The sequence below is a fragment of the Dromiciops gliroides genome, chromosome 4, assembly GCF_019393635.1.
Source record: "Dromiciops gliroides isolate mDroGli1 chromosome 4, mDroGli1.pri, whole genome shotgun sequence".
Taxonomy (NCBI): domain Eukaryota; kingdom Metazoa; phylum Chordata; class Mammalia; order Microbiotheria; family Microbiotheriidae; genus Dromiciops; species Dromiciops gliroides.
Window position 1 is genome coordinate 273,141,461 of NC_057864.1, and position 24,912 is coordinate 273,166,372.

Sequence of the window (24,912 nt, forward strand, 5' to 3'; positions counted from 1 at the left end):
GTAATTCATTTTTCTTATTCATAGGAAATCCAAACTGACTCTGTACCCTATTGGCAGTCTGTGTCTTAGCTCAAGCTGAAGCAGGGATAATATCATCTATCTCTTTAAAAGATCAAAGGATCTTCCCAAATGTCTACATGTGAGGGCTTTAAACATACAACTAGGATGTAGATGGTGCCCCGATCTATTTGCTTTAATCATATACATGGACATACATATAATGCAATGGGAGTACAGTTAGGGACTAAGTAACATAAGAAATGGCTACTTTTGCCTAGGATCCATGAGTGACAAACCTTGATCTCTCTTCGTTGGTCTTCCTCCCCTAAGAAAGGAATCAGGTGGGGCTAGGGTCAGTGGTTCTTGTAATTTCCAAGTACAGCTGCCTTCCAATAGCAGTTGGCCAGAGTGTCAAGGGCAAGAGGCCAGGGAAGTAGGTTTCTAGAAACCAGATGCGTCATTTGACCCTACCTAACAGACCTCTTGCCATGTGGCATGGGCAAGATAGATGAATTATTCTGGCTTCCCTTTTCCACAAGTCTCCAAACCAAGTTCAAAAGGATGTCGTCAAATTAGTGAACTCTGGGTCAGTCTTTGCTATTTCCAGAGTCTGATGTCTGTAACAACAGTGTGGGAGCAGTACTTTGACGTACAAGGCTTAGCTTCCCCTTTGTTCATACTCTACTACAGTCAAAATAACATACTAAACAAAATTTCAGCTCATGTCTTATGTGCCCATGACTGGAATGCATCTCCTTCTCACCTCCATCTTCTAGACACTTCAATTTGAGTGAAAGCACAACTTGTGTTTTACCTGCTTCATATGATGTCTGCCTTTCCTGAGCTTCCTAGCTGTTAGCATTTTCTCCCTCTTGAAATTATCTTGTATTATGTTTTAATACTTTATTGTTCACTTTTGTATATTTTGTATTCTCCCCGTAGAATGTAAGCTCCTTGAGAGCAGGGGAATTGTTCCTTTAAAAAAATGCTTCTTGAATTGTTAGGGTTGGGGAGAAGAAAGAAATGAATGACCCAAATGATTTCCCTCTCAAATTTGATCATGTCAAGGGCTTATTTATTATTCCAGGCTTTAGGGAGTTTGCAAAGACAGTGATATGGAGGCAAAGGAAAGAACAGCAGTAGAAATGAAACTTTAACGTGGTTTTGATCCACTCAGAATTATAGGAGAGAAGTTAAAATAATCATCTACACATTGTCCCACGTATACATAAAACCTAGAGAAAAAAGTATTTGAAAAATTACTAGTATTACCTAAACTGTTTATATTTTACTTATGATTCAGTTCATTTATTTTAGAGGTAATGAACCTCAAATCCCTTATCTGTAAAATGAGAGACTTGACTGCATGATTTCTAAGATTCTTTCCAGTTAATCTATTCTGTGATTTTAGATATCTACTATATACATACATAAATATACATATGCATATACATGAATAAATGTATATAAACACACACAATTTATTTTGTATATAGATATATAGTTAATATGTATATATGCATACATACATGTATATGTATACACTCATATATAGTGAATATTAAATATAATAGTATATGTAGTAAATAGTGACTCTATAGAGACTTGACATGGGATTTCATTAATATAGGGCTTTGGGGTGAGAAAGTTCCCTTTACCAGTAGAGGTTGGGACCATCTCTGCTACTTATAGATTTTGAAAGTTGCTTAGATCCTTTAGAAGTTAAATGATTTGTCCAATTGCCCAGGGTTATCCAGCTTGTTGTTGTTTGTACTTCGCTCTTTTTCCCCCCCTCAGGGCAATGAGGGTTAAGTGACTTGCCCAGGGTCACACAACTAGTAAGTGTTAAGTGTCTGAGGCTGGATTTGAACTCAGAGCCTCCTGAATCCAGGGCTGGGGCTTTATCCACTGACAACCTAGCTTCCCCTTGTCCTTCACTCTTGAAGAGGACCATGATACCGGGGTGCTGTCATGACTTACAGTGTATTAGATTTAAATGATGGAGGGCTATACGAAGTCACCAATCTCAGTCTCTCCTCCAGGGCCATCTGAATCCAATGGCGAGATTATCTATGTATGTATGTATGTATGTATGTATGTATGTATGTATGTATGTATCTATCTATCTATCTATCTATCTATCTATCTATCTATCTATCTATCTATCTATCTATCTATCTATCATTATCTATTATCTATCTATCCAGGAGGACTGGAGATAGCCCTGGATGTTTAAGGCAGTTAAGTGACTTGCCCAGGGTGACACAGCTAATAAATGTCTCAGGTGAGATTTGAACTCAGGTCCTCTCAACTTCAGGGCCAGTACTCTATCCACTTTACCATCTAGCTCCAGCCAGCTAGTATGTAACAGAACTCTGATCTTTCTAACTTAGAGTCAACTCTAGCTACTACTCCATGCTGCTATATATATACATATATGTATGTATGTATCTATGTATGTATCTATGTATGCATGTATGTACATGGGACCACATGATACTCCATGCTGTCACACATACATCTGAGTATGTATATATGTGCATATATGTATGTACACATGTATGGCTATAGCCATATTTGATACCTCTGATTTCATCAGTGTAGGGATCTCTATGATAATCCCTCTACTGATGCAAATCAGCAACTCATCTATAACATATATCATTTTTTTAACTTTTAACTTTTTTTTGGTGAGGCAGTTGGGGTTAAGTGACTTGCCCAGGGTCACACAGCTAGTAAACATCAGGTGTCTGAGGCTGGATTTGAACTCAGGTCCTCCTGACTCCAGGGCTGGTACTCTATCTATCCACTGCACCACCTAGCTGCCCCTATAACATTTATCTTAGAGAGTTATCTGGGCCACATAGAGGAGGTTGAGTGAATTGATCTCACAAATGGTATGTGTTATAAGGGGCCCTGAACCCAAGTCTTTCTAACTTCACACTAGCTTGGATCCTCTCAGCGAGGCTGCCTCTCTTAAGGTCATCTTGCTTAGAGACTGTGTATCAGTAAGATCAAAATCTGTTGTAGCTAACTTTTCTTCTCACACTTCAAGGAACATTTTGTGCCATTCTTTTACTCAGGATGCTTTCATGACCCACAAAAGTCTAATTTTTAAAAAAATTTTGTTTAAGGAAAAGGAATGCAAGCAATTAACACAGAATTCTGAGTGTGCTACACACCTTTGGGAGAGGAAAAGTCTGTGTTCCTGTATTTGAACTTTATTATTCTCCTCTGTATTTCTTGGTGCACATATCACCCTTGGGGCATCACATCTTTTGTTGACAAAGTACAAATATGACTATCACAGAGGTGGAGAAAATCAATACTTAGAAAATAGAAATACTGAAGCCGACTACTCCAATCAATTGAATTTGTGAAGTTTTGTTTGTCTTCATTCAGGACATTTACTGTCTTCTTGTATTTCTGGAGTAGAACTTTATTCAACTGAAGTGTTTATTACATGCCTACTGTATGCAAAGCACTATTCTAAGCTCTGCATATATATATATATATATATATATATATATATATATATATATATATATATATATATATATATATATATATATATATATATATATAACCAAAATGGACCATGACTTTAAAGAGCTTACATTCTGTTAAATAAAAACAAAATATATACAAATGAATCCAAAGTAACATCAGGTGTGGGGATTGGCTGGGGAAGGAAGTCCCCACACAGGTTTCAGCCTAGAAGGGGCCTCTAACACTTCACATGTCAATATGTTAAGACTCATAGATATGGTAAGATTCATAGATTGGGCTAGAAGGGAACTTAAAGATTATGTAAGGCAAATTCCCATTTTATAAATGAGGAAACCTAGCTAGAGAGGGAGAGACAGAGATAGAGATAGAGATAGAGATAGAGACAGAGACAGAGACAGAGAGACAGAGAGAGACAGAGACAGAGAGACACCGAGACAGAGAGACACAGAGAGAGCCAGAGAGACAAACGCACACACATACAAAGAGACAGGGACAGAGACAGAGAGACACACACAGAGAAAGAGACAGAGAAAGAGAGAGAGTGACAGCAACAAAGAGAGCCAAAGAGAGACAGAGACAGAGACAGTATATCCATGATCCTTTAATATTCATTATCAACATTTTCTCTATCACTTTCCTAATTTAAAAAATCAGCAAAATAATGAATCAGGTTCTGATTTATGGTGTTTGCTGATTTCTGAGGTATCAATGTTAATATTGCAAATTTAACAATTGGCTTGCTGGTATCCAGCAAGAACTGGTACTCCACCAAGTCCCAGAACGTGAATCTCCTGACCCAGTCTAAAGCCATCTTCTGCTGCTCCAATGCTGCCTTTGGAGACAAATGTTATGTGAGAGTGGAATGGGGAAGAGTTTTTACTGAATGAGGGAGGGGAAGATCACAGAAAGTATCTAGACAGTCAATAAGTTAGTGAAGATGCATTTTTATTAAGTATTGATTTTGGGCATGTTAAGGGCTAAAATTCTAGCTAAACTGTCTAAAATATCTAATGAGTGGTCGCCAATAAATTATAAGCTTTAGCAAGAGTTAGACTTTTAAGCATTTATTAAGGAGAATAAGAATTTGGTAAAGAGAGAGAGAAAGGCCTAGATTCCTATCTATTAAAGGGAGAGCACATTTCTAGCTCCCTTCTCCGCCAGAGTCCAGAGGAAAGAAGAGCGAGCCTGAGCGCCAGTCTCTTCCTTCCTCCTCCCACTAGTCCGCGTCACCTCCTGAAGCCTGGTCTTGCCCTCAAAGACCTTTGCTTCATGGGCAGAACTCTTCTACAGTAAGTATCCAGCAGGTGGCGTCATTCCAATCGTTACAGTCCCCCCTGTTGTTCCTCAAGAAACAAAATGTTTCCTTGACGGAACAGTAAAAACAATATAATAACTATTGCTAACTAATAATATGTGAACAACAATATAGAAAAGGAAGAGAGGAAAGTTTTGTCCAGAGGGGCGATTTTTTTTTTTTTGTCCTCATGAACCGACGCTTTGACATTGGTCTTGCAAAGGGAGGGCCTCTGCAGAGAATACATGTTACAGATGGTGTATATTATAACAGAAAGAGAAAAAAAAACAACAAAAACAAATCAAAACTGTTCATTTAAAGTCTCTGAAAGTCTTTTCTCAGATGTCCTCTAGGTGTAGTCGTGGAATGGAAGTCTTTTCAGGGGTTGAGGTATGGATGCTGGTAATCAGCCAGGAAATTTCCTACAAAATTGAGCTTAACACAACTTTAAAATAGCTTTGTCAATAATCAAATCAAACAATGAAAGTTCTCAAAAACATGCCTAAGGGAATTCAGAATCTTAGTTGTTACACATGAAACATATAATAAAACAAAAATTGAACCATTCTTTAAAATTATAATATTACTATAGTCCCCCCCTTATGGAGGGTAATTGAGAAGATAATTGCTGCGATATTAATTATTAAAAATAATTTTTTATCTTTGTTTCATCACTTTTTGCATCATCTGCCTAATTATCCTCATGCCATTATGAGAAATTAAAAAATCTAATATAATTGGTAACAGGTGTCAAGGCCAAATTCAACACTGTATTTATCATGACACCTGAGATAATTATGGGGGTTACCATAAAAGAACAGAAAAATGATGGGATATGAGCATTCCCACACTTGAGCAATATATACTGCCCATGCAGTATGCCAGGTTTAAAATAGGTGGATGGAATATATGTCCATGCCACCGAACATATTGGAGGAAACTGAGTCAGACTTAATCAGATGCATGGGATTGAGATGTCCATGGCATCAGGCATATAGGAGGGAGCATAGAAGCCAGGTGTAGAAGTGAGATGGGTGGGATGAATACTTCCAGCCATCTGTACAATATTGTGGGGAAAAAGAGAATAAAATATTAAACCAAGAGAATCCAACCTCAACATTTGTCAAAAGCCGTTCCCTCGGCCATACCTTAACTTCGTGCATGTCTCCCCTCATGTAACAGTTCAATGTCTGCTCTTTGCATGTATTCCTCTTGTGATTGGATGGCATCTTGGCCAACTGGCATCTGATAACTCAGAATAAAGGCAATTAATGTCTTAAATGATAAATTCCCATAATCCAAGTCTCATATGGATTTAAAAATTGAGGATAATAAATGATTGCAAAAAATGTGAATACATCTTGACTCAGAATATAATATATAATTATGCAACAATTTCAAATAATACCTTTTTTTTACTTAGCATACAATTACTTTTTTGAAAAATCTGAACATATTTAAATACAAGTTAAAGCACAACACAATCTCAAAGACAACTTTTACAAATGTTCCCCTCTTTTTTTTTTTTTTGGAATATGCTTATCAAAAATAATACTTCTAGAATCAATTTACACTTGCCTTGGCAACCAATTTGCCAAGGAAATGCTTTAAAGAGTTTGATCAAATAATCAGTTGAGAAAAAATAGCAAAAACAAATAACTCAGAATATGGGAGCACAATACTCCTAGAATTAACATTGTATTATGAAATCAAAACCATGTTTCAAAATTAGATAGATGAATGAATAGAAGAAAATACACGTGGAATAATAAAAGACAATGAAATTCAAACTAGGGAAATCTAAATGAATATGAACTTAATATTAATAAGAGTATTATAAAATATAAACTTGATCACATGACTATAAAAAGCTTTTACAAATATTCTCCTTGTTTTAAAAACTAAGTATAAAACACAATCTCAAAAGCATGAAAATCTCTATGAAAATAAACCCATACCATTAATTTCAAAATGTATATATAATAGCATAGAAATCCTATGTAACCTCTGAACTGACATTAATAATCTGAGTGAATTCAGAACACTCTTGATTCCGATATCTAAAATCCCCAATACTCATATCAGTACCTTGCTGCTTACTTCTACATTTCTGTACAATATATACCCTTCCATGGCAAAAGAAGCGGAGTCTTGAACTATGGTGATGATTGTCATTCTTATTCAGCTTAAGTTTTTCTTCTTTAACCCCTCTATATTGTCTGTCAGTCTTTTCACCATACAAATGCTTTATAAGATTACTAATTAAAGACAAAAGCAGGTTAGCAAAATTATGAACAAAACGAGTATATCTGGAATTTAAAGGGTTTTCTAAGGTTGTCTCAGAAGCACAGCCAGGCTGGGGAAGGGCTGAGCCTGAAGCTGCAAATGTAGTTAGAGAAAGTTGAGCATGCGCATCAGATCTCTGGACTTCCCGGGCAGGGGAAGCAATGGGCTTGGCCATGGGAGGAGTAGAGGGTGGGGTCTGGAGAGGAGGGGAGGGACCAGGGCAATTTGAATCAGACTTGATTTTGAACTCAGGCCTGGATTCCTCTTCCCCCACTTTGCCTCCAGGCACTATGGGATTAAAAGCTTCTAGAGGGTGGGTCATTGCCTCCAGGAATGCAAAATTAGAGCAACAATTAGTGTTAGAACTGGGAAAAACTGCAGGAATCTCTTCAGGTTTCTCTGAAAAAGCATGGTTGGGAGAGGGAGAGATATTTCCTTGTGTGAGTAAGTTGCTGGCTCTTTTAACAAAAAGAAAAAGAAAAATAGAAAATCCACAAAAACAAAGCATTAACATGATCTTATCTCCCATTTGTCTGGTTAAACAGACTAAACTCAAAAATAGGGTAATTAGGGAGTTTGAAAGGTCCATTTGAAAAAATTTAAAGGGAAAACACCAGGCAATTCAGCAGTACTCAAGATTTAAAGGGTTAGGGTAGGGGAAATTTCTTACCCAACCGAAAGATCAGAAGTGAGGTTCAGCTTTCCTCTTCGTGGTCAGCCATCTGTTAAGGGTTAAAATTCTAGCTAAACTGTCTAAAATATCTAATGAGTGGTCGCCAATAAATTATAAGCTTTAGCAAGAGTTAGACTTTTAAGCATTTATTAAGGAGAATAAGAATTTGGTAAAGAGAGAGAGAAAGGCCTAGATTCCTATCTATTAAAGGGAGAGCGCATTTCTAGCTCCCTTCTCCGCCAGAGTCCAGAGGAAAGAAGAGCGAGCCTGAGCGCCAGTCTCTTCCTTCCTCCTCCCACTAGTCCGCGTCACCTCCTGAAGCCTGGTCTTGCCCTCAAAGACCTTTGCTTCATGGGCAGAACTCTTCTACAGTAAGTATCCAGCAGGTGGCGTCATTCCAATCGTTACAGGCAAGATACCGCAAGGATGCAAAGAAAGGCAAAAAATTCATACCAAAACAAAGCAGTCTTTGCTCTCAAGGAGCATACATTCTAATGTATAAGAGAACATAGAAGCATTTAGTACATACAAAAGACGAGTACATAAAGGGAGACTGAAGGGGGAAGGCATTAAAGAGGTAATATTTATATAAGCAGCTAGGTGGTACAGGGGATAGAGTGTTGGGCTTGAAATCAGGAAGACTTGAGTTTGAATCCTGACTTATTCATTTACTAACCCCATGACTCTGGATGGGTCACTTAACATCTCTCATTCTCGGCTTCCTCACCTGTAAAATGGGGGTAATTATAGCACCAACCTCACAGTGTTATTGTGAGGATCAAATGAGAATAGAGTGCTTTGCCAACCTTACATCTTTATATTAAAGCGAGCTATTATTTAACTTGGGCTTTAAAGGACACATATGAACTCAACAGATGAGAAGAGGGAGTAGGAGGATATTCCAGGCATAGGGAACAGTATGAGCTAAAACACAGAGGTGGAAAAACACAAGGTATATTTTTGGGAAAGATAATTCCAGCCAGGATAGAATGGAAAGCATAGTGTCGAGGGGAATAATATGAACTAAGCCTGGCAAGATACGGTGGTTCCAAGTTGGGAATGTCCTTGAATACCAGCCAAAGGAGCATGAACTTTGCTCAGTTGGAAGTAGGGAGCCACTGAAGGTCTTTGAGCAGACTCAGTTTGTGCACAAAGAAAATGCCTGGTAAGTGTTATGAAGGATGGATGGCTTGGCTGGGTGGGGAGAGTGTGGAGGCGGGTTAAGGGAAAAAATTGATTTCATGCTCTTTTTTCATGCTATTTTTGTTAAGTGGTGAAATACTTCAGGGGATCCAGATGCTCATATGTTGCTGCCTGCTATTTAGATGCAGGGGACAGATAATATATCCCATTGGCTTCTTTTTAACCCATCACTGCATATTATTTGTCTCTTTGTTCAAACGCAAACCAATCCTTGCCTATGTTTTTTTGTCTCTCCTACCCCTAATTGCTCACTTTGAATGTTAGCAACTTATTTTTGTGATGAGATGCCCGGCAGTTACCAAAATAATCTCCTTTTCCCTCCCCAATCCTATATAGCTCTTCTTTTCATAGCATATCTATCTGTTTAAAGCACTGCTATGTAAAAGAACTATATACAAAGATGAGGAAGGCATATTTTTGCTCCTAATGACCCATTTTTATCAGCTGGGGACTTCATAGTAGGCCATTCTCTCTGTCTCTCCGTCTCTGTCTCTATCTCTCTCTGTCTCTGTTTCTTTTTCCCTTTCTCTCTCTCCATATTTATGCCTATATGTGTGCCTCTGTCTGAAACTACAATTGAGAGCTGACAAAATGCTAGCTAGCAGGGAGGGCAGTATTCCACTTACCTCTTTTTAGATTTTTTTTGGGTTGTTTTTGTAAAAGGCTTTCTTCCCACCTCAGTCATTGGTGTGCTCACTGCCTTATGTGATGCTTCCAAAGCAGTGGCTTCTGAGTGAAAACGCGAACAATGACTTCCAAGTGCACCAGGGCAGCCTAGCAGGGAGCACAAAGACCAAAGCCCAGGTAAAAGGCAGACTTTCCTAAATGTTTTAGATTTCACTGTGCGACCATCTCTTGTTGCTGTCAGGTTGCTGTGAGAATGATGCAAGAGCAGGTTAATTTGACTGGGTACCAAAAGGAAATGACAGCTGGCATCCTGAGCAAGGGTGAGCTGGTAAATAGAGACCATTTGTTAACTGGGAGAAATCAAAGGATGTGTCCTCAGGGGTGCCCTTGGTGGGGGGTAGGGCTACTGATGCTACAGCCTGTAATGTCTTCATTTAAGGGGAGGGTGAGTTCCTGTCTGAAAGTGTTTGGTATCATGGAGGAGGTGACATTTAGCTGCTTGGTGTCATGTCAGGAAGTAAGAAGAATTTTAGGGTGAGAAATGAAAGTGAGCCTTGCAAAAAAGGATAAAGCAGAGCTGAGAAGCATTTCAATGGAATGTCGGGGGAAAAAAACCAAAAACTTTTCAGATGATTTATAAGTCTGTCCAGTTGTTTTCCCAGGGAAAAGGTGCAGGGTATGACCTTGTAAGACTTTCAAGCCAAATCGGAGAAAACCTGAAATAAACTATAAGCTCTACTTGTAGAAAAGAGATTGTATCGTCTAATAGGGTTTTCTAGTTCTCATTTTGACACATAAAGTGGTTCAAACACAGTCAGGGAGCTGGAGGTTCAGGCAGCTTTGACAACTGGAAGTGTTAATTGGCATTTAACAAATGTAAAGCTATTAAAGTGTGGCTATTTCTGCTTTGTGGAAAAAAATAATTTGCCATCACCATAGCAATTCATCTCTCTGGGCCCATGGAACTTGGCTGCCTTGTGTAAAGGAATAGCAGATATCTTTTCTTTCCCCAATAAGATACTCGAAAACCTAGTTGTTAACATGTGACCCTCTCATTGGAATTCCACACGTTGGCCGGAGAAGTTCCCAAACCCACTCAGATGGAAATTCTGTGCAAATACACATCTCATGCTTTGGATGAGGAGAGAATTCAAGGGAGAAAGGATGAAAAAGAATATAGTATGCTGCCATGGCATTGGTGTCTTAGAAGTGACAAGAAGTATTGACTTCTTTTTCAATTTCTTTTCCTTCTATGGAGGAGACCTTGTTTCTTATGAGATTTTGGTTTCTCTAACAATGACCCAAGAAGAGAAGGTTTTCAGTTTTATGAGTTTTTTTTTTATAACGATTATATTGAATAACAGTTTGCTTTTTTTTTCAAATTAAAATTTGTGATGTGGTATGGCACAGTGGTTAGAGTGTTGGGCCTGAAATTAGGAAGATTCATCTTCTTGAGTTCAAATCTGGCTTCAGACACTTAGGATCTGTGTGACCCTGGGCAAGTCACTTAGCCCTGTTTGCCTCAGTTTCCTCATCTGTAAAGTGAGCTGGAGAAAGTAATGGCAAACCACTCTGGTATCTTTGCCAAGAATACCCCAAATGGGGTCATGAGGAGTCAAACATGATTGAAACTGAACAATAACAATAAAGCTGGAGGAATATAACAGAGAGGGAAGAAGCAGCTACTGGGGACTCAATATTGTGCTGCCATTGAAATAAGGGAAATCTTGACTTGCATCTGATTCATACCAACTACATGACCGTGGACACTAGGAAACTCTTCATGATTATTAGTTTTGGAGGAGTTGCCAATCTCCATTGATGGAAGAAGTTCCTACTCTGGAAGTAGTATCCTCCTGAGTTCTCTTTCCTCCCTTATTTTAGTGATACTTTCTCTCTCCTTGTTCTCTTCCTACCTGTCTGACCCCATCCTCTTAAGCCTCCTTTGCTGTCTCCTTTGTGTCTCATTCCCTATGTGTTGCTTGTTGTTTTTGTTGTGTCTAACTCTTTGTGATCCCATTTGGGGTTTTCTTGGCAAGGATATTCATGTGGTTTGCCCTTTCCTTCTCTACCTCATTTTACAGATGACGAAACTTAGGCAAACAGGGTGAAGTAACTTTCCCAGTATCACAGTGTCTGAGGCCAAATTTGAATTCAGCAATGTAAGTATTCCTGACTCCAGGCCTGGCACTCTATTTACTATGCCACCTCACTGCCCTATGTGTTGCAGTAGCCAACAACTTTGTCCTTGTCTTTCTATTTATTCTTGGTGACCTTATCATGAGGCAGCCTGGTGGTGGAGTAGATAGAGTACCCAGTCAGGAAGACCTGAGTTTCAGTATGGCCTCAGACACTTACAAGCTATGTGACACTCAAGCCACTTAACTTGTTTACCTCAGTTTCCTCAATTGTAAAAAGGGATATAATAATAGCATTGACCTTACAGGTTTGTTGTGAGGATCAAGTCAGATATTTGTAAAAAGCACCTAGCACAGTGCCTGGCACATAGTAGACACTCTATAAATGCTTATTCTTTACCCCTCTTTCATTAGTTTGGTTATCATTTCGATGTAGATAACTCTCAAATCTAAATATTCATCTTTCTAATTAGACAAATAGACATCTTTCCAAATAGACATCTCCACCTGGGTGTTCCATAGGTGCCTCAAGCTCAACATAGCCATTATTCTTTTCCGCAAAAGCCATGTCTTTTTCAAATTTCCCTTTTTCTCTTGCGAGTACTAGATCCTTCCAGTCCCACAGGCTTTCCATCTTAGAATCAACCTTCCAGTGTATGCCATCTGTGGGTATTTTTTTTTTTTTAGTGAGGCAATTGGGGTTAAGTGACTTGCCCAGGGTCACACAGCTAGTAAGTGTTAAGTATCTGAGGCTGGATTTGAACTCAGGTACTCCTGACTCCAGGGCCGGTGCTCTATCCACTGCGCCACCTAGCTGCCCCTGTATGCCATCTGTTAAGATGTCCTTTTAATTCTACCTCCTCAGCATCATTTACATCCCTCCCTCCCCCCGCCCCTCTTTCTTGCTTTAGTCTCTCCCCTCTCCAATAAAGACTTCACTCACTCACTAGACCTGGCTGTTCCATCCCCTTGCTCCAAAAGCTACCTACACTGGTTGCTTATTAACTTGAGCATCCAATGCAAATGCCTTTGTGGGACTCTTAGAAGCCTTCACAATCTGGCTCCAACTTCTTTTTCTACAGTGAAATCCTCTTCCTCTCACAAATTTACATTCCAGCTTCACTGGCCCATGCTGTTCCCCCAGTAGATGACATTCTATCTCCTTTCTCTACGCTATCATATAGGTTGTCATCCCCAAGCAGAGAATGCTTTCACTCCTAATTTTTATCCCATGAAATCCTGAGCTCTTTTCTTTTCTTTTTTTTTGGATGAGGCAATTGGGGTTAAGTGACTTGCCCAAGGTCACACAGCTAGTAAGTGTTAAGTGTCTGAGGCCGGATTTGAACTCAGGTACTCCTGAATCCAGGGCTGGTGCTGTATCCACTGCACCATCTAGCTGCCCCTCTTTTCAGGGCTCAGTTTAAGTGAGATCTCTCTCAAGGCATTCCAGAGCTTCCTATTATTAGTGCTATTCCTTATCCTCCCCTCTACCTCCCAATTACTTGGCATTAAAAAAATATTTTGTATTTACTTCACTTAATTAATAAAACAATAAACAGTGTCTGCTATATGCCAGACACTGTAGATACACATATAAAATAATGTAACAATTCCTGTTCTCAAGAAGTTTACATTCTATCAGGGGATGCAACATATATATATATACATATATGTGTGTGTGTGTGTGTGCATGTGTGTGTATATTTATATATGTGTATTTGTATATGTATACATGTAAATATACATATTTGTATTTGTATATATGTAAATATAAACTAGTTAGGGAGCAAGCTAGCAGTTATGTGTGGGGGTGGGGAATCAGGAAAGGCTTCCTCTAGAAAGAAGCAAGGAAAATGAAAATTTGTCAATGGCCTGTGATGCCAGGTGTTTAGATAAGCACTTTACAAATATTATCTCATTTAATTCTCGACAAGATAGGTGTTATTATCCCCATTTTGTAGTTGAGAAAACTGAGGCAGACAGATGTTAAGTAACTTTCCCAGGGTAAGACAGCTACTGTCTGTGGTGGGATTTGGACTCAGGTCTTTCTGATTCCAGGGCAAGGTGCTCTATCTGCTATACCACCTAAGTGCCTTTGGTGTTAGAATTATGTCTTTTTTTTTTTTTTTAGTGAGGCAATTGGGGTTAAATGACTTGCCCAGGGTCACACCACTAGTAAGTGTTAAGTGTCTGAGGCTGGATTTGAACTCAGGTACTCCTGACTCTAGGGCCGGTGCTCTATCTATTGCGCCATTGATATGGACAAATAATTATTTGTCATTCCTTTCACAATAATGTAGTTTCCTTGTTTATCCCTTTTTATTTTGTGAAGGTTTGCTTTTGCTTTGTCTGATAACATGATTGCAACTTCAGCTTCTTTGGATTCACCTGATGCATAACAAATTTATTCCAGTCCCTCATTTTTACTCTGTATATGTGTTTGGTTTTTAAAGTATATTTCTTGGAAGCAATAGTTCATGGTGTTTTGTTTTCTTATCTGATCTGTCCACCTTTTTATTTTATCAGATTTTTAAATATATTTAATACAAGTAAATTTAGTGTTAGATTTCAAAAAAAAGAATTATGTCTTAAAAGAATTGAGGTGTTCTGTTAGGGGAAAGAGAGGAGAGAGTGCATATGTGTACTTTGGGTACATGTTGTTTCCATCCAGTAGTATAAAGTATAAGTTTTTAAGGACAGGAACTCTTTTCATTTTGTCTTTTATCCCCAACACCTAGCACAATTCTGGCATATAGTAGGCACTTAATAAATGTTTTTTCATTTGAGTTACCTATGCCAATAAAATAATAGACCAGAAAAAAGACTCAACACTTTCCCAAACTTATACGAGTAAATCATGAGTATTAGTTTAGCAAATATAAGATTATTAAGGACAGACCTGGGACTGTCTGGTTATCAACATGTAATAGGGCTGATCAATTCTCCTGCAGTACAAGGTTGCAACAGAACATCATATTAAGTGGGTAATAAGTTTTCTATTCATGCTTTAGTTACTATATCATTCACCAAATGGAGATTAATGTAAAAAGGGCTAGGATTTATAAACATCATCAATGGTAAAATCTATGTGTATTTATTTAAAAGCACTAAGTAACATTTAACCTTGGAAATAAAACATCAACTCCACTAAGGGTTATTAAACACTTATGATATACAGGATATGCACACAGATAGTGCTTAGTGAATTGAATTTGAGATATTATATATGGTTTAGATTGATAATGATCACATATCATAATCATCACATATCACAATGATTACATAGTAGCACTTCACTTTTCTGTAGCAATTTTTAGAGGCAGCTAGTTAGCTTAGTGGATAGAGCATTGGGCCTGGAGTTAGGAATACCTGAGTTCAAAGCTGGCCTCTGACACTTACTAGCTGTATGATCCTGGGCAAGTCTCTTATCCTCTTTTTGCCTTAATCCACTGGAGAAGGAAATGGCAAACCATTCCAGTATCTTATCCAAGAAAACCCCATGGGGTCACTAAGAGTTGCACACAACTGAACAATAAAATAGCAATTTATGATTTACAAGTTGTTTGCCTCCTAACTCTATTGTGTATGTATTTAAAGCATTATTATTTCTATTTATGGTTGAAAAATGTGATGTGCAGAGAAATTGAATGACTTGGAGCAAGTAGGTATTGAAGTGAATAGAGCACTGGGCTTGAAGTTAAGGAAGAACTGAGTTCTAATTCAGACTCAGATTTTGTGTGATGTAGCTGTGTGATCCTGAGCAAGTCATCTAACCTGTATTGGCTTCAGTTTTTTCAACTGTAAAATGGGGATAATAACAGTATTTAACTCTCAGAGTTATTGTGAGGATCAAATGAGATCTTTGCGAAGTGCTAAGGACAGTGATTGGCACATAGCAGACACTATATAAATGCTTATTCCATGCCCCTTCATTAAGATCACTCAGTGAAATGGTGTCAAAGTTGGGACTCTAGCTCAAACCTCTTAATCCCAGTAAAAATGTAATACCAATTACACCATTCTGGCACCTAATTACCTAATAATAAAATCTTTTGAACTTGATTAACTAAAGGCATTTGAATGGGTTTCAAGGGAGACCCATATTCTATTGAATTATGTTCTATAGCTTATTTTAAAAGATCTAATGTGTCAACATTGTTTGTTAATCACAATTAATCAACAAGTATTTATTAGCCACCTACTATGTTCCCAGCACTTTGCTGTTCACTGGGAATGCAAAGACAAATGAAACAGCCTTTGTTCTTGAAGACCTTACATCATGTCAGGGAAATGATATGATGATATGAAAGTATATGTACCAAGGTAAAATGTGCCTTTTTAGAACTGAACTTTGAGGGAAGCTAGCGATTCTAAGAGGTAGAGCTAAACAGAGAGAATCTTCTACGTATTGGCACAGAGATGGGAGGTACAAGGTTGTGGAGGAAGTACAACAAGGAATTCATTTTAGCTGGACCACAGAGTATGTGAAGGAGAGTAATGAGGTTAGAAAGGAAGGTGAGAGATAGACTTTAATGAACTTTAAATGCCAAACAGGGCACTGTGACCTTAGAAGTGATAGAAAGTTTTGTGACAAGGTTTTTTTTTTTTTAATGAGAGGAAGAAGTTTTTTTTGTTAATTAAAAAATAAAATTTAGGGGCAGCTAGGTGGTACAGTGGATAGAGCACCGGCCCTGGATTCAGGAGGACCTGAGTTCAAATGTGACCTCAGTCAGACCCTTGACACTTACTAGCTGTGTGACCCTGGGCAAGTCACTTAATCCCAATTGCCTCACCAAAAAAATAATAAAAATTTAATATAAAATAAGTGATAGGAAGTACACTGCAGTTTATTGAGCAGAGGAATGACATGGTCAGACCAATGCCTTAGGACTATCACTTTGGTAACTGCATAGAGAATGAGTTAGAGAGGGGAGAGATCTCATGAGGTCTTAGAATCATTTAGGTTCTAATCAGGGAACATGTTAGTATAAAAATATACATAAAATATACACAAAACAAGGGCATTTATATGCTTTCTTTTGTGGACACTAAGGAAAGGTTTCATTTAGGTATTTGAACCAGATTTAGAACTAGAAGGGGTCTTAGAGACTGTCTCCTCATTTTACAAATAAGGAAACTAAGGTCCAAGGTGGGTTTGGTGGCACATGCTTATAATCCTGGCTATTAGGGAAACTGAGGATGGTAGATCTCTTGATTTGCAGAATTTTGAGCTACTAAAAAAGAGAGGGAGGGAAGGAAGAAAAGGTAGAGAAGGCAGGGAGAAAGAAAAGAAAGAGAAGGGGAAGATGAAGAAAGAAATTATGTAATCAATTAAGATGGTGCAGTGGATAGAGCACTGGCCCTGGAGTCAGGAGTACCTGAGTTCAAATCTGGCCTCAGACACTTAACACTTACTAGCTGTGTGACCCTGGGCAAGCCACTTAACCCCAATTGCCCCGCAAAAAAAAAAAAAAAAAAAAAAAAAAAAGAAGCTATTTTTATAGTGCAAGTGAGAGGTAATGAGGATCTGAACTAGGATAATAGCTGTATGAATACAGTGAAGGGGACAGATGTAAAAGATGTAATGAATGCAGGATCAATGAAATTTTACTATAGATTGGATGTATGGGTTGAAGGAGAATAAGAAGTTGAGAATATCTTACAGATGGGAATCTTCTTAGGGAGCTACACTCTTGATCTGAGGTAGTAGGAAATTTATATGAAAGAGAATGATTCATTCATTCATTTAACATTAAAAATAGTTATTAAAATACAAAGATTAAGAGATTGTCTCTGCCCTCCTGAAGCTTAAAGTCTATGAGGGATGGTAAAATTTGTTACACATAGTGCTGTTCTGGTAAATGTTTAACAACCACCTCTCTGAAAAAAAAATTAAAAGGTAGAAATGACATAATTCTTAATTTAATCTGAATTTTTAACATTTTTCCCATCACTTTCTTAAGTCTATATAATTAACATAACAAACCAAGGCCCAATTTGTAGCATTTGCCATTTTCATTAGATGCTGGTTAGAGCTGTCTCCAGCACACCACTGGTTCCACAAAAACAAAAACAAAACATCATCTTCCACCAAAACATAAATTAGAATATAAATTCATTCAAACTGGAGAAAGGAAGGTAGGGCATTGGACAAACTTTACCTAGGGTTGTAGTTATAGCACCAGGCCTAAATGTCATTGAAAATAACTTTGCTTCTAATTGGACACTTTCCTACCACTTAATGAGGACGTGACCAGACAATGCTCACTTCATTCCCAACTCATTCTCTTGAGTTCTTAATTTCCTCATCATCGATCTTACCCCTGTACCTATACCCTTCACCCATGTCCCCTCTCCAAGCTTTCCTTTATTTATGTATTATCTCCTCTCATTAGGAGGTTAGTTCCTTGAAGACAGGATTTTTCCTTTTTTGCTTCTATTTGCGTTCTTGGAACTTAGCAAAGTGCCTGGCAAACATGAAACACTTAAGAAATCTCTCTCTCTCTCTCTCTCTCTCTCTCTCTCTCTCTCTCTCTCTCTCTCTCATCTGGTCTAACACATTTTAAATGAATGTTCAGTGCTAGCTCAAGTTCCCAGTTGGCTTTGTACCATGCTCTGTGGAGAATAAAAGGTATGATATCTCTCTAATAAGATGTACTTCTTACATATGTTATAGGTCCTTTCTGGAGATACTGAAGCCAAACCTTTGATCTTTACATTTGTCCCGACCATACGAAGACTACCAACTCACACTCAGGTTGCTGATGCTTCTAAATACCTTGTAAAAATTGGTGAAGAAACAAGAGATAAGAGCCAAGGGACAGTAAATAGGGTAGGTTATTTTTATGCATGTCTTGAGACTCACAAAATTTGCATTAAAATGAACTCAATTGCAAAAAGTGTTTTGAATGATCATCTCTCCCCTTTAACTTTTTTTTTTCTTAAAGGTTATGAGTCCTAGGACCATTTGTGATGATTGTAGTATTTATAAAAAGAACCTATGTATTTCAAAATTTTTTATTAAAATCAAGGGTTCCCCATTTGTGACATTCCATCTTTTTTTGGGGGGGTGGGGGAATGAAGGTTAAGTGACTTGCCCAAATTCACACAGCTAGTAAGTGTCAAGTGTCTGAGCTCAGATTTGAACTCAGGCCCTCTTGAATCCAGGGCTGGTGCTTTATCTATTGTACCACCTGGCTGCCCCATAATTTTTTTTTTATCCCATAATTTTAAAACTACTAGTTTCTATACACATAAAATAACCTAAATATATATATATATATATAATATACACATATATACTCATGTACATATATATAATAAGCATATGTATGTGTGTCTATATATGTGTGTATGTATGTATGTATGTATATGTATATATTATCCCCTATATGATATAAGTGCATTGAGTGTGGGGACTATTTCAGTTTTTGTCTTAACAATGCCTCACACACAGAAGACCGTAGTTGTTGAATTTTTGAATGATAGACAAGAGACCTCATTGCAAGAGTGGAAAAAAGAATATTTATCTACTAAAATGAAATATGTTTTTATCTCCTGCAGTCTATTTCCCATGAATTCTTGGACCACCTGACTTTGAAAAGTGGATTCCGACAAGAGAGCGATATCTGGACATACAGGTGTTCTGCAGAAACTGGCCAAAAGATTTTCCAAGGGAGAGGACTTAAATTGAATCAACCAGAAACAATGCAGCAGAGTGACCTTTTCAAAGCAGAATATGTCTTTATTGTGGACTCTGAAGGGGAAGAAGAAGCCATAAGCAAAAAGGAGGACAAACAGCCCCCTGTGGGGAATGGTCATGGGTTAGAAAGACCCAGGTCCTTAGCTATAGCCCCAGGGCCTGTCACTGAACTGCAAAAACCACGTCATAGTGACTTCCAAGTTCTAGGAAGACCAGAACTTCCTCAGGATTCACCTAATCAACAAAAACAAGTACAGGTACGGCTTGCCTTCATTGCGTTCGTGCTTATCTGTCACTGGTCCTACTTGAGGTGCTACGCAGACTGAGTTCTGAGTCTCAAAGGATTTTCAGGTCAAGACAACCAACAATACCATGAACAAACATATTATTTCAGTGAAGGCAGTTATATCACAGTCAGCATTCAGGAAATAAATAGTTTAATACTTCAAAGGACCTATGATAAAAGTTATCTAGTCCAGCTCTATCATTGAAAGTAGAGTTAAGGATGAAAAAGTCCTAAATTCAAACCTTGCTTCAGAAACTTAGTAGCTGTGTGACCAAACACTTCTTTCTTAGCCTGTTTCCTCATATGTAAAATGAGGATGACATAATAAATTTGTTACAGGAGGGTTGTGAGAGTAATGTATGTAAAGTGCTCTTGCAAACCTGTAAGCCCCAAGTAAATACAGGTTAGGAAACTGAGGTTAAGTGACTTACTTGCCCAAGTTCATAAAGGTAGTAAAGACACAGAGCTCTGAATCAAACCCAAGTCATCTGACACTCATTCTACTATGTTGCCACTCATCTAGGTCAATACTCTTCTACATGTAGAGGAGAAGATTATGTGAATGAGTCAACCCCTTTCACCAATACATAAGATTGAGCTGGAAGGGACCATAGAGATAATTAAGTTCACTTCAGGTCCAGAGAGATTAACCTGCTCAGTATCACACAGATAGAATTTGAGTTTACATAGTCCAACTCCAGATCCAGTACTGTTTCCTGGGCACCATGTTTTCCTCGTGGTCATTCTTTTCATGATAATCACCTCAAAGTGACTATTAGGATGAAGGAGAGTGAGGATTCATGGATAACAATGAAGTTAAGGACACAAGAAGCTGAAGGAATGGTGGTACCTTCAATAGAAATAGGTATTTTGGCAGAGAGATAAATTTGGAAAGAAAGATAATGAGGGTTTTTTTTTTTGTTTTGTTTTAGTTTTATTTTGTTTTGGTTTGGGGTTTTTTTTGGTAGGGCAATGAGGCTTAAGTGACTTGTCTAGGGCCATGCAGCTAGTAAGTGTCAAATGTCTGAAGTGAGATTTGAACTCAGGTCCTTCTGAATCCAGGGCCGGTGCTTTAGCCATTGTGCCACCTAGCTGCCCCCATGAGTTCTGTTTTGAATATGTTGAATTTGAGATGTTTCTGGAGCATTTGGTTTCAAGTATCTATTAGACAGTTTGTGATATGGACCTGAAGCTCAGGAGGACTAGTTTCCATATATAGATCTTTGAATATGTGTAGAGATAATTATTAACCCCAGGGGAGCTTATGAGGTCACTAAGAGATAGGGTAGACAGAAAACAGAAGAGGGTCCAGGACTGAGTTTATGGAGAACATCCCTAGTGAAAAGGCAAGATGATATAGATGACATGCCAGCAAAGGAGACTGGGAAAGATGAAGACAGATAGGAGAAGAGGCAGGAAAAAGCAGTTTCTCTCTCTCTCTCTCTCTCTCTCTCTCTCTCTCTCTCTCTCTCTCTCTCACACACACACACACACACACACACATTCACACACACACACACACACACACACAAAACAAGGAAAAGAAGTATGGTCCTAATTATCAGATTCAGAAGATGGGTCAAGAAGGATGAAGACTGAGAAAAGCCCATCAGATTTTGCAATTAAGAGGTCATTGGTAACTTTGGAGAGAATGGTTTCAGTTTAGTGATTAGGTCAGGGATAAATTAGAAAGGGTTGAAAAGTGATTGTGGGGGCAGCTAGGTGGCACAGTGGATAAAGGTCCAGCCCTGGATTCCGGAGCACCAGAGTTCAAATCCAGCCTCAGACACTTGACACTTATTAGCTGTGTGACCCTGGGCAAGTCACTTAACCCCCATTGCCTCACCAAAAAAAAAAGTGATTGTGAAGGAGTGGGAAAGAAATGGAGGCAATGAGTGTAGACAGCTTCCCCCTCCCACCAGGAGTTTACAAAAGGGTAGAGAGATACAGTATAATAGCTTAAGGGCATTTTAGATTCTAGTGAAGTGAGGTTTCTCTGGATTTTGTGTGTGTGTGTGTGAGAGAGAGAGAGAGAGAGAGAGAGAGAGAGAGAGAGAGAGAGAGAGAGAGAGAGGAGAGAATGAATGAGTTTTAGGATGAGAGAAACTTTAGGATGGGACATACTTGAAGGAATCAGGGGTTAGAATAGGGAGAGGCTGAATATCAGAAAAAGAGGGAAAGAATATAAGAAGGATCAAGAAATTTAGAGATAGAAGTGATCTATCTCAGAGATCTGTTAATCCATCACCCTAATTTAAATATGTGGAAAGGAACTCAGAGAAGGAAAATATTTTGTTCACCCATACCAGTTAGTGGCAAAGTCAGTATTCCAATCTAGATTTTCTGACTCTTTGCTTTTTCCATTATACATGATATAGGTTTAATGTAAAGAAAATCACAATAATAATTAGAGCAATCTAAAGGGAAGGGGCTGCTTCAGGATATAATGAGCTTTCCTCTTTGGATGCAATATTTGTGTGACCCTGGGCTACTCACTTAATCTCTTAGCCTCAGTTTCCTCATCTGGGAAATGGGAATTATAATAGCACCTACTTCTCAGCATTGTTGTGAGGATCAAATGCCATAACATGTACAAAACTTTGCAAACCTTAAACCTTAAACCACTATATGCATGCTAGTTTTTATTGTTAGATCAGTATGGTGTATTTTCATACTCTGAGGTTTTGTGGAATGATGGGAATAGAGGATAAGCAGCAATGTCAACAATTTCATAGACAAAGGGGCTATTTTGGAAATGGTAATTATGCTAGGAAAGAGTCCTGGTGGGAGATAAAGATTATACAAAGGATTCTGGTAGTTAGAAGAGAAGGGGCAGTTAGGTGGTACAATGGATAGACTGTTGGACCTTGAGTCAGGAAGACATCTTTCTGAGTTCAAATCTGGCTTCACACACTTACTAATTGTGTGACCCTAGGCACTTAACCTCAGTTCCTCATCTGTAAAATGAGTTGGAGAAGGAAATGGCAAACTACTTCAGTATCTTTGCCAAGAAAATCCCCAAATGGGGTCATGAAGAGTTTGATATGACTGAAATAATTGACTAATAACAGCAACAAAAAGTTAGAAAGGAAGGGGGATAAGTATAGAAGGTATTATGAAATAAATAGAAGCATATGGTCAAAACCTGGATGTAGGGAATAATAACAACTTAAGAATGACACTGAAGTTTTTGTTTAGGAGGTAGGTCATACAGAAGAGTCACTGGGATGTGGACACTAGAGCAGGGGAAAGTGACTAGAGGCACAGCTGTTTTCTCCACAATTATTTTTGAATGTGTATTGATCTGTTCACTTTAAAGTGTGTTAGAAAAGCATCATACACAGACAACCCAAGTACAGCCCAAAGATTAACATTGGGACTGTATACATGCAGCAGTCTTTTATATCCTACCATCATTTTTTTCTTTTTAAATTTTTTTCTGGGGCAAAGAGGGTTAAGTGACTTGCCCAGGGTCACATAGCTAGTATGTGTCAGGTGTCTGAGGCCTGATTTGAACTCAGGTCTTCCTGAATCCAGGGCCAGTACTTTATCCACTGTGCCAACTAGCTACCCCCTACCATCTTTTCTTGAGGGTCTCTCCTACCTGTTCTTCTTTCTTGAAGCTTTACAGTGACATCATCTTCTTCTCTGGCTAGCTAATCTTATACAATTTCTTGAGTTCAAGTCATCATTAGAAATATGTAGTAACTTATTGGCACTCATCATTTATTTCCAAACCCAATATAGTGGTTGCCATGTATAAAGTGGTATAGAATTTATTTTTTATTCAATCTTACCACACCTTTCAGCCAGTAGTGTGACTGTAAAGATGTAGCCTTCAGTAGAGCATCATTTGTGGAAGCCTGCTCTTTCCATAATTTCAATGAACCTCAGTATAGATATAGATTAGTCTCAAAGATTTTTCTAAAGACACAAAAGGAGTCAGTAGTTATGTAGACTCCCTTCATATTTCTGGAATATCAATATTGTCTATGATTTTTTTCATATTATTTTGGTATCTCCCCCTCCCTGAGACTGTTCAATTCTTTTAAGACTGTGTCACCTACAGCATGAATTTCCTCTATGTGTGTTTGGTCTACTTCAGCAGCTCCTTTCACTTCATCTTCCTTAGTGCCATTTCTACTTCATCACAAAGCACATCAGGGACTGAAGTGTTAAAGTCCCAATGTGGTAGTGCCTCTGTCACTGATAATAAAATTTGACTGGTAGAGAAATGTTGACAAATTTGTTCTATTTTCTTTCTATTTGTTGTCCTCCTGCCAGTTCGATGAGAAAGCTCATCTGGGTCTTGACACACTCTTTTCTATAGACTTATTTTGACTTTCAATGCTTTTCACCATTTTAAAAGGCAAAACTGCTTATAGCTACCCACTATCTCACCTTCCTAGGGTTTTCCCTATGAGTTTAAATTCTAAGCTGGTATTGTCCTTTGTGGCTACCTCTCATTGCTTAGCAAGAAGATCAAGAGTTTTCTGATTAAGATAATATCTGGGGGGCAGCTAGGTGGCGCAGTGGATAGAGCACTGGCCCTGGAGTCAGGAGTACCTGAGTTCAAATCCAGCCTCAGACACTTAACACTTACTAGCTGTGTGACCCTGGGCAAGTCACTTAACCCCAATTGCCTCACTAAAAAAAAAAAAAAAGATAATATCTGAGGACAGCTAGGTGGTACAGTGGATAAAGCACTGGCCCTGGATTCAGGAGGGCTTGAGTTCAAATCCAGTCTCAGACACTTGATACTAGTTGTGTGACCCTGGGGAAGTCACTTAACCCTCATTGCCCTGAAAAAAAAAAAGAAAAAGAAAAAGAAAAAAAGCTAATATCCGGGCACTTTTGGTCTTTTGATTGTAGCAACTTTCTTATATTAGCTAAACCTTTGCAAAAAATAGTGACACTTAGGGTCAATATATTTATATTTTACCATGTGCCATTTTTCAGTATTAATTACTTATTTGAATAGGTCAGGTGATAGCTGGTCCTATCATTCACAGGATCTTATCTTAAAAAGCTAGGTAGCAGAGTGGATGGAGACCTGGACTTGGAATCAGGAAGTCCTCAGGTCAGTATGGTCTCACACCATAATGTGTAATGTTGGGTAAAATACTCAATTTCTCTCTGCCTCCACTTTCTTATCCACATTATGGGGATAATAATTGCACCTACCTCCTAGGG

The 24,912-nt window shown here is 38.3% G+C and overlaps 1 protein-coding gene across 1 annotated transcript in view; it reads left to right on the top strand.

The window, feature by feature from the left end:
- LOC122726312 (muscular LMNA interacting protein) overlaps positions 1-24,912 on the top strand; it is a 402,484-nt gene that overhangs the window by 148,984 nt on the left and 228,588 nt on the right. Inside the window, exons 2-3 of the mRNA XM_043963965.1 lie at positions 18,408-18,563; positions 19,295-19,690. Of these exons, the coding sequence (XP_043819900.1) occupies positions 18,408-18,563; positions 19,295-19,690 (552 nt within the window). The remainder of the gene's footprint in view (positions 1-18,407; positions 18,564-19,294; positions 19,691-24,912) is intronic.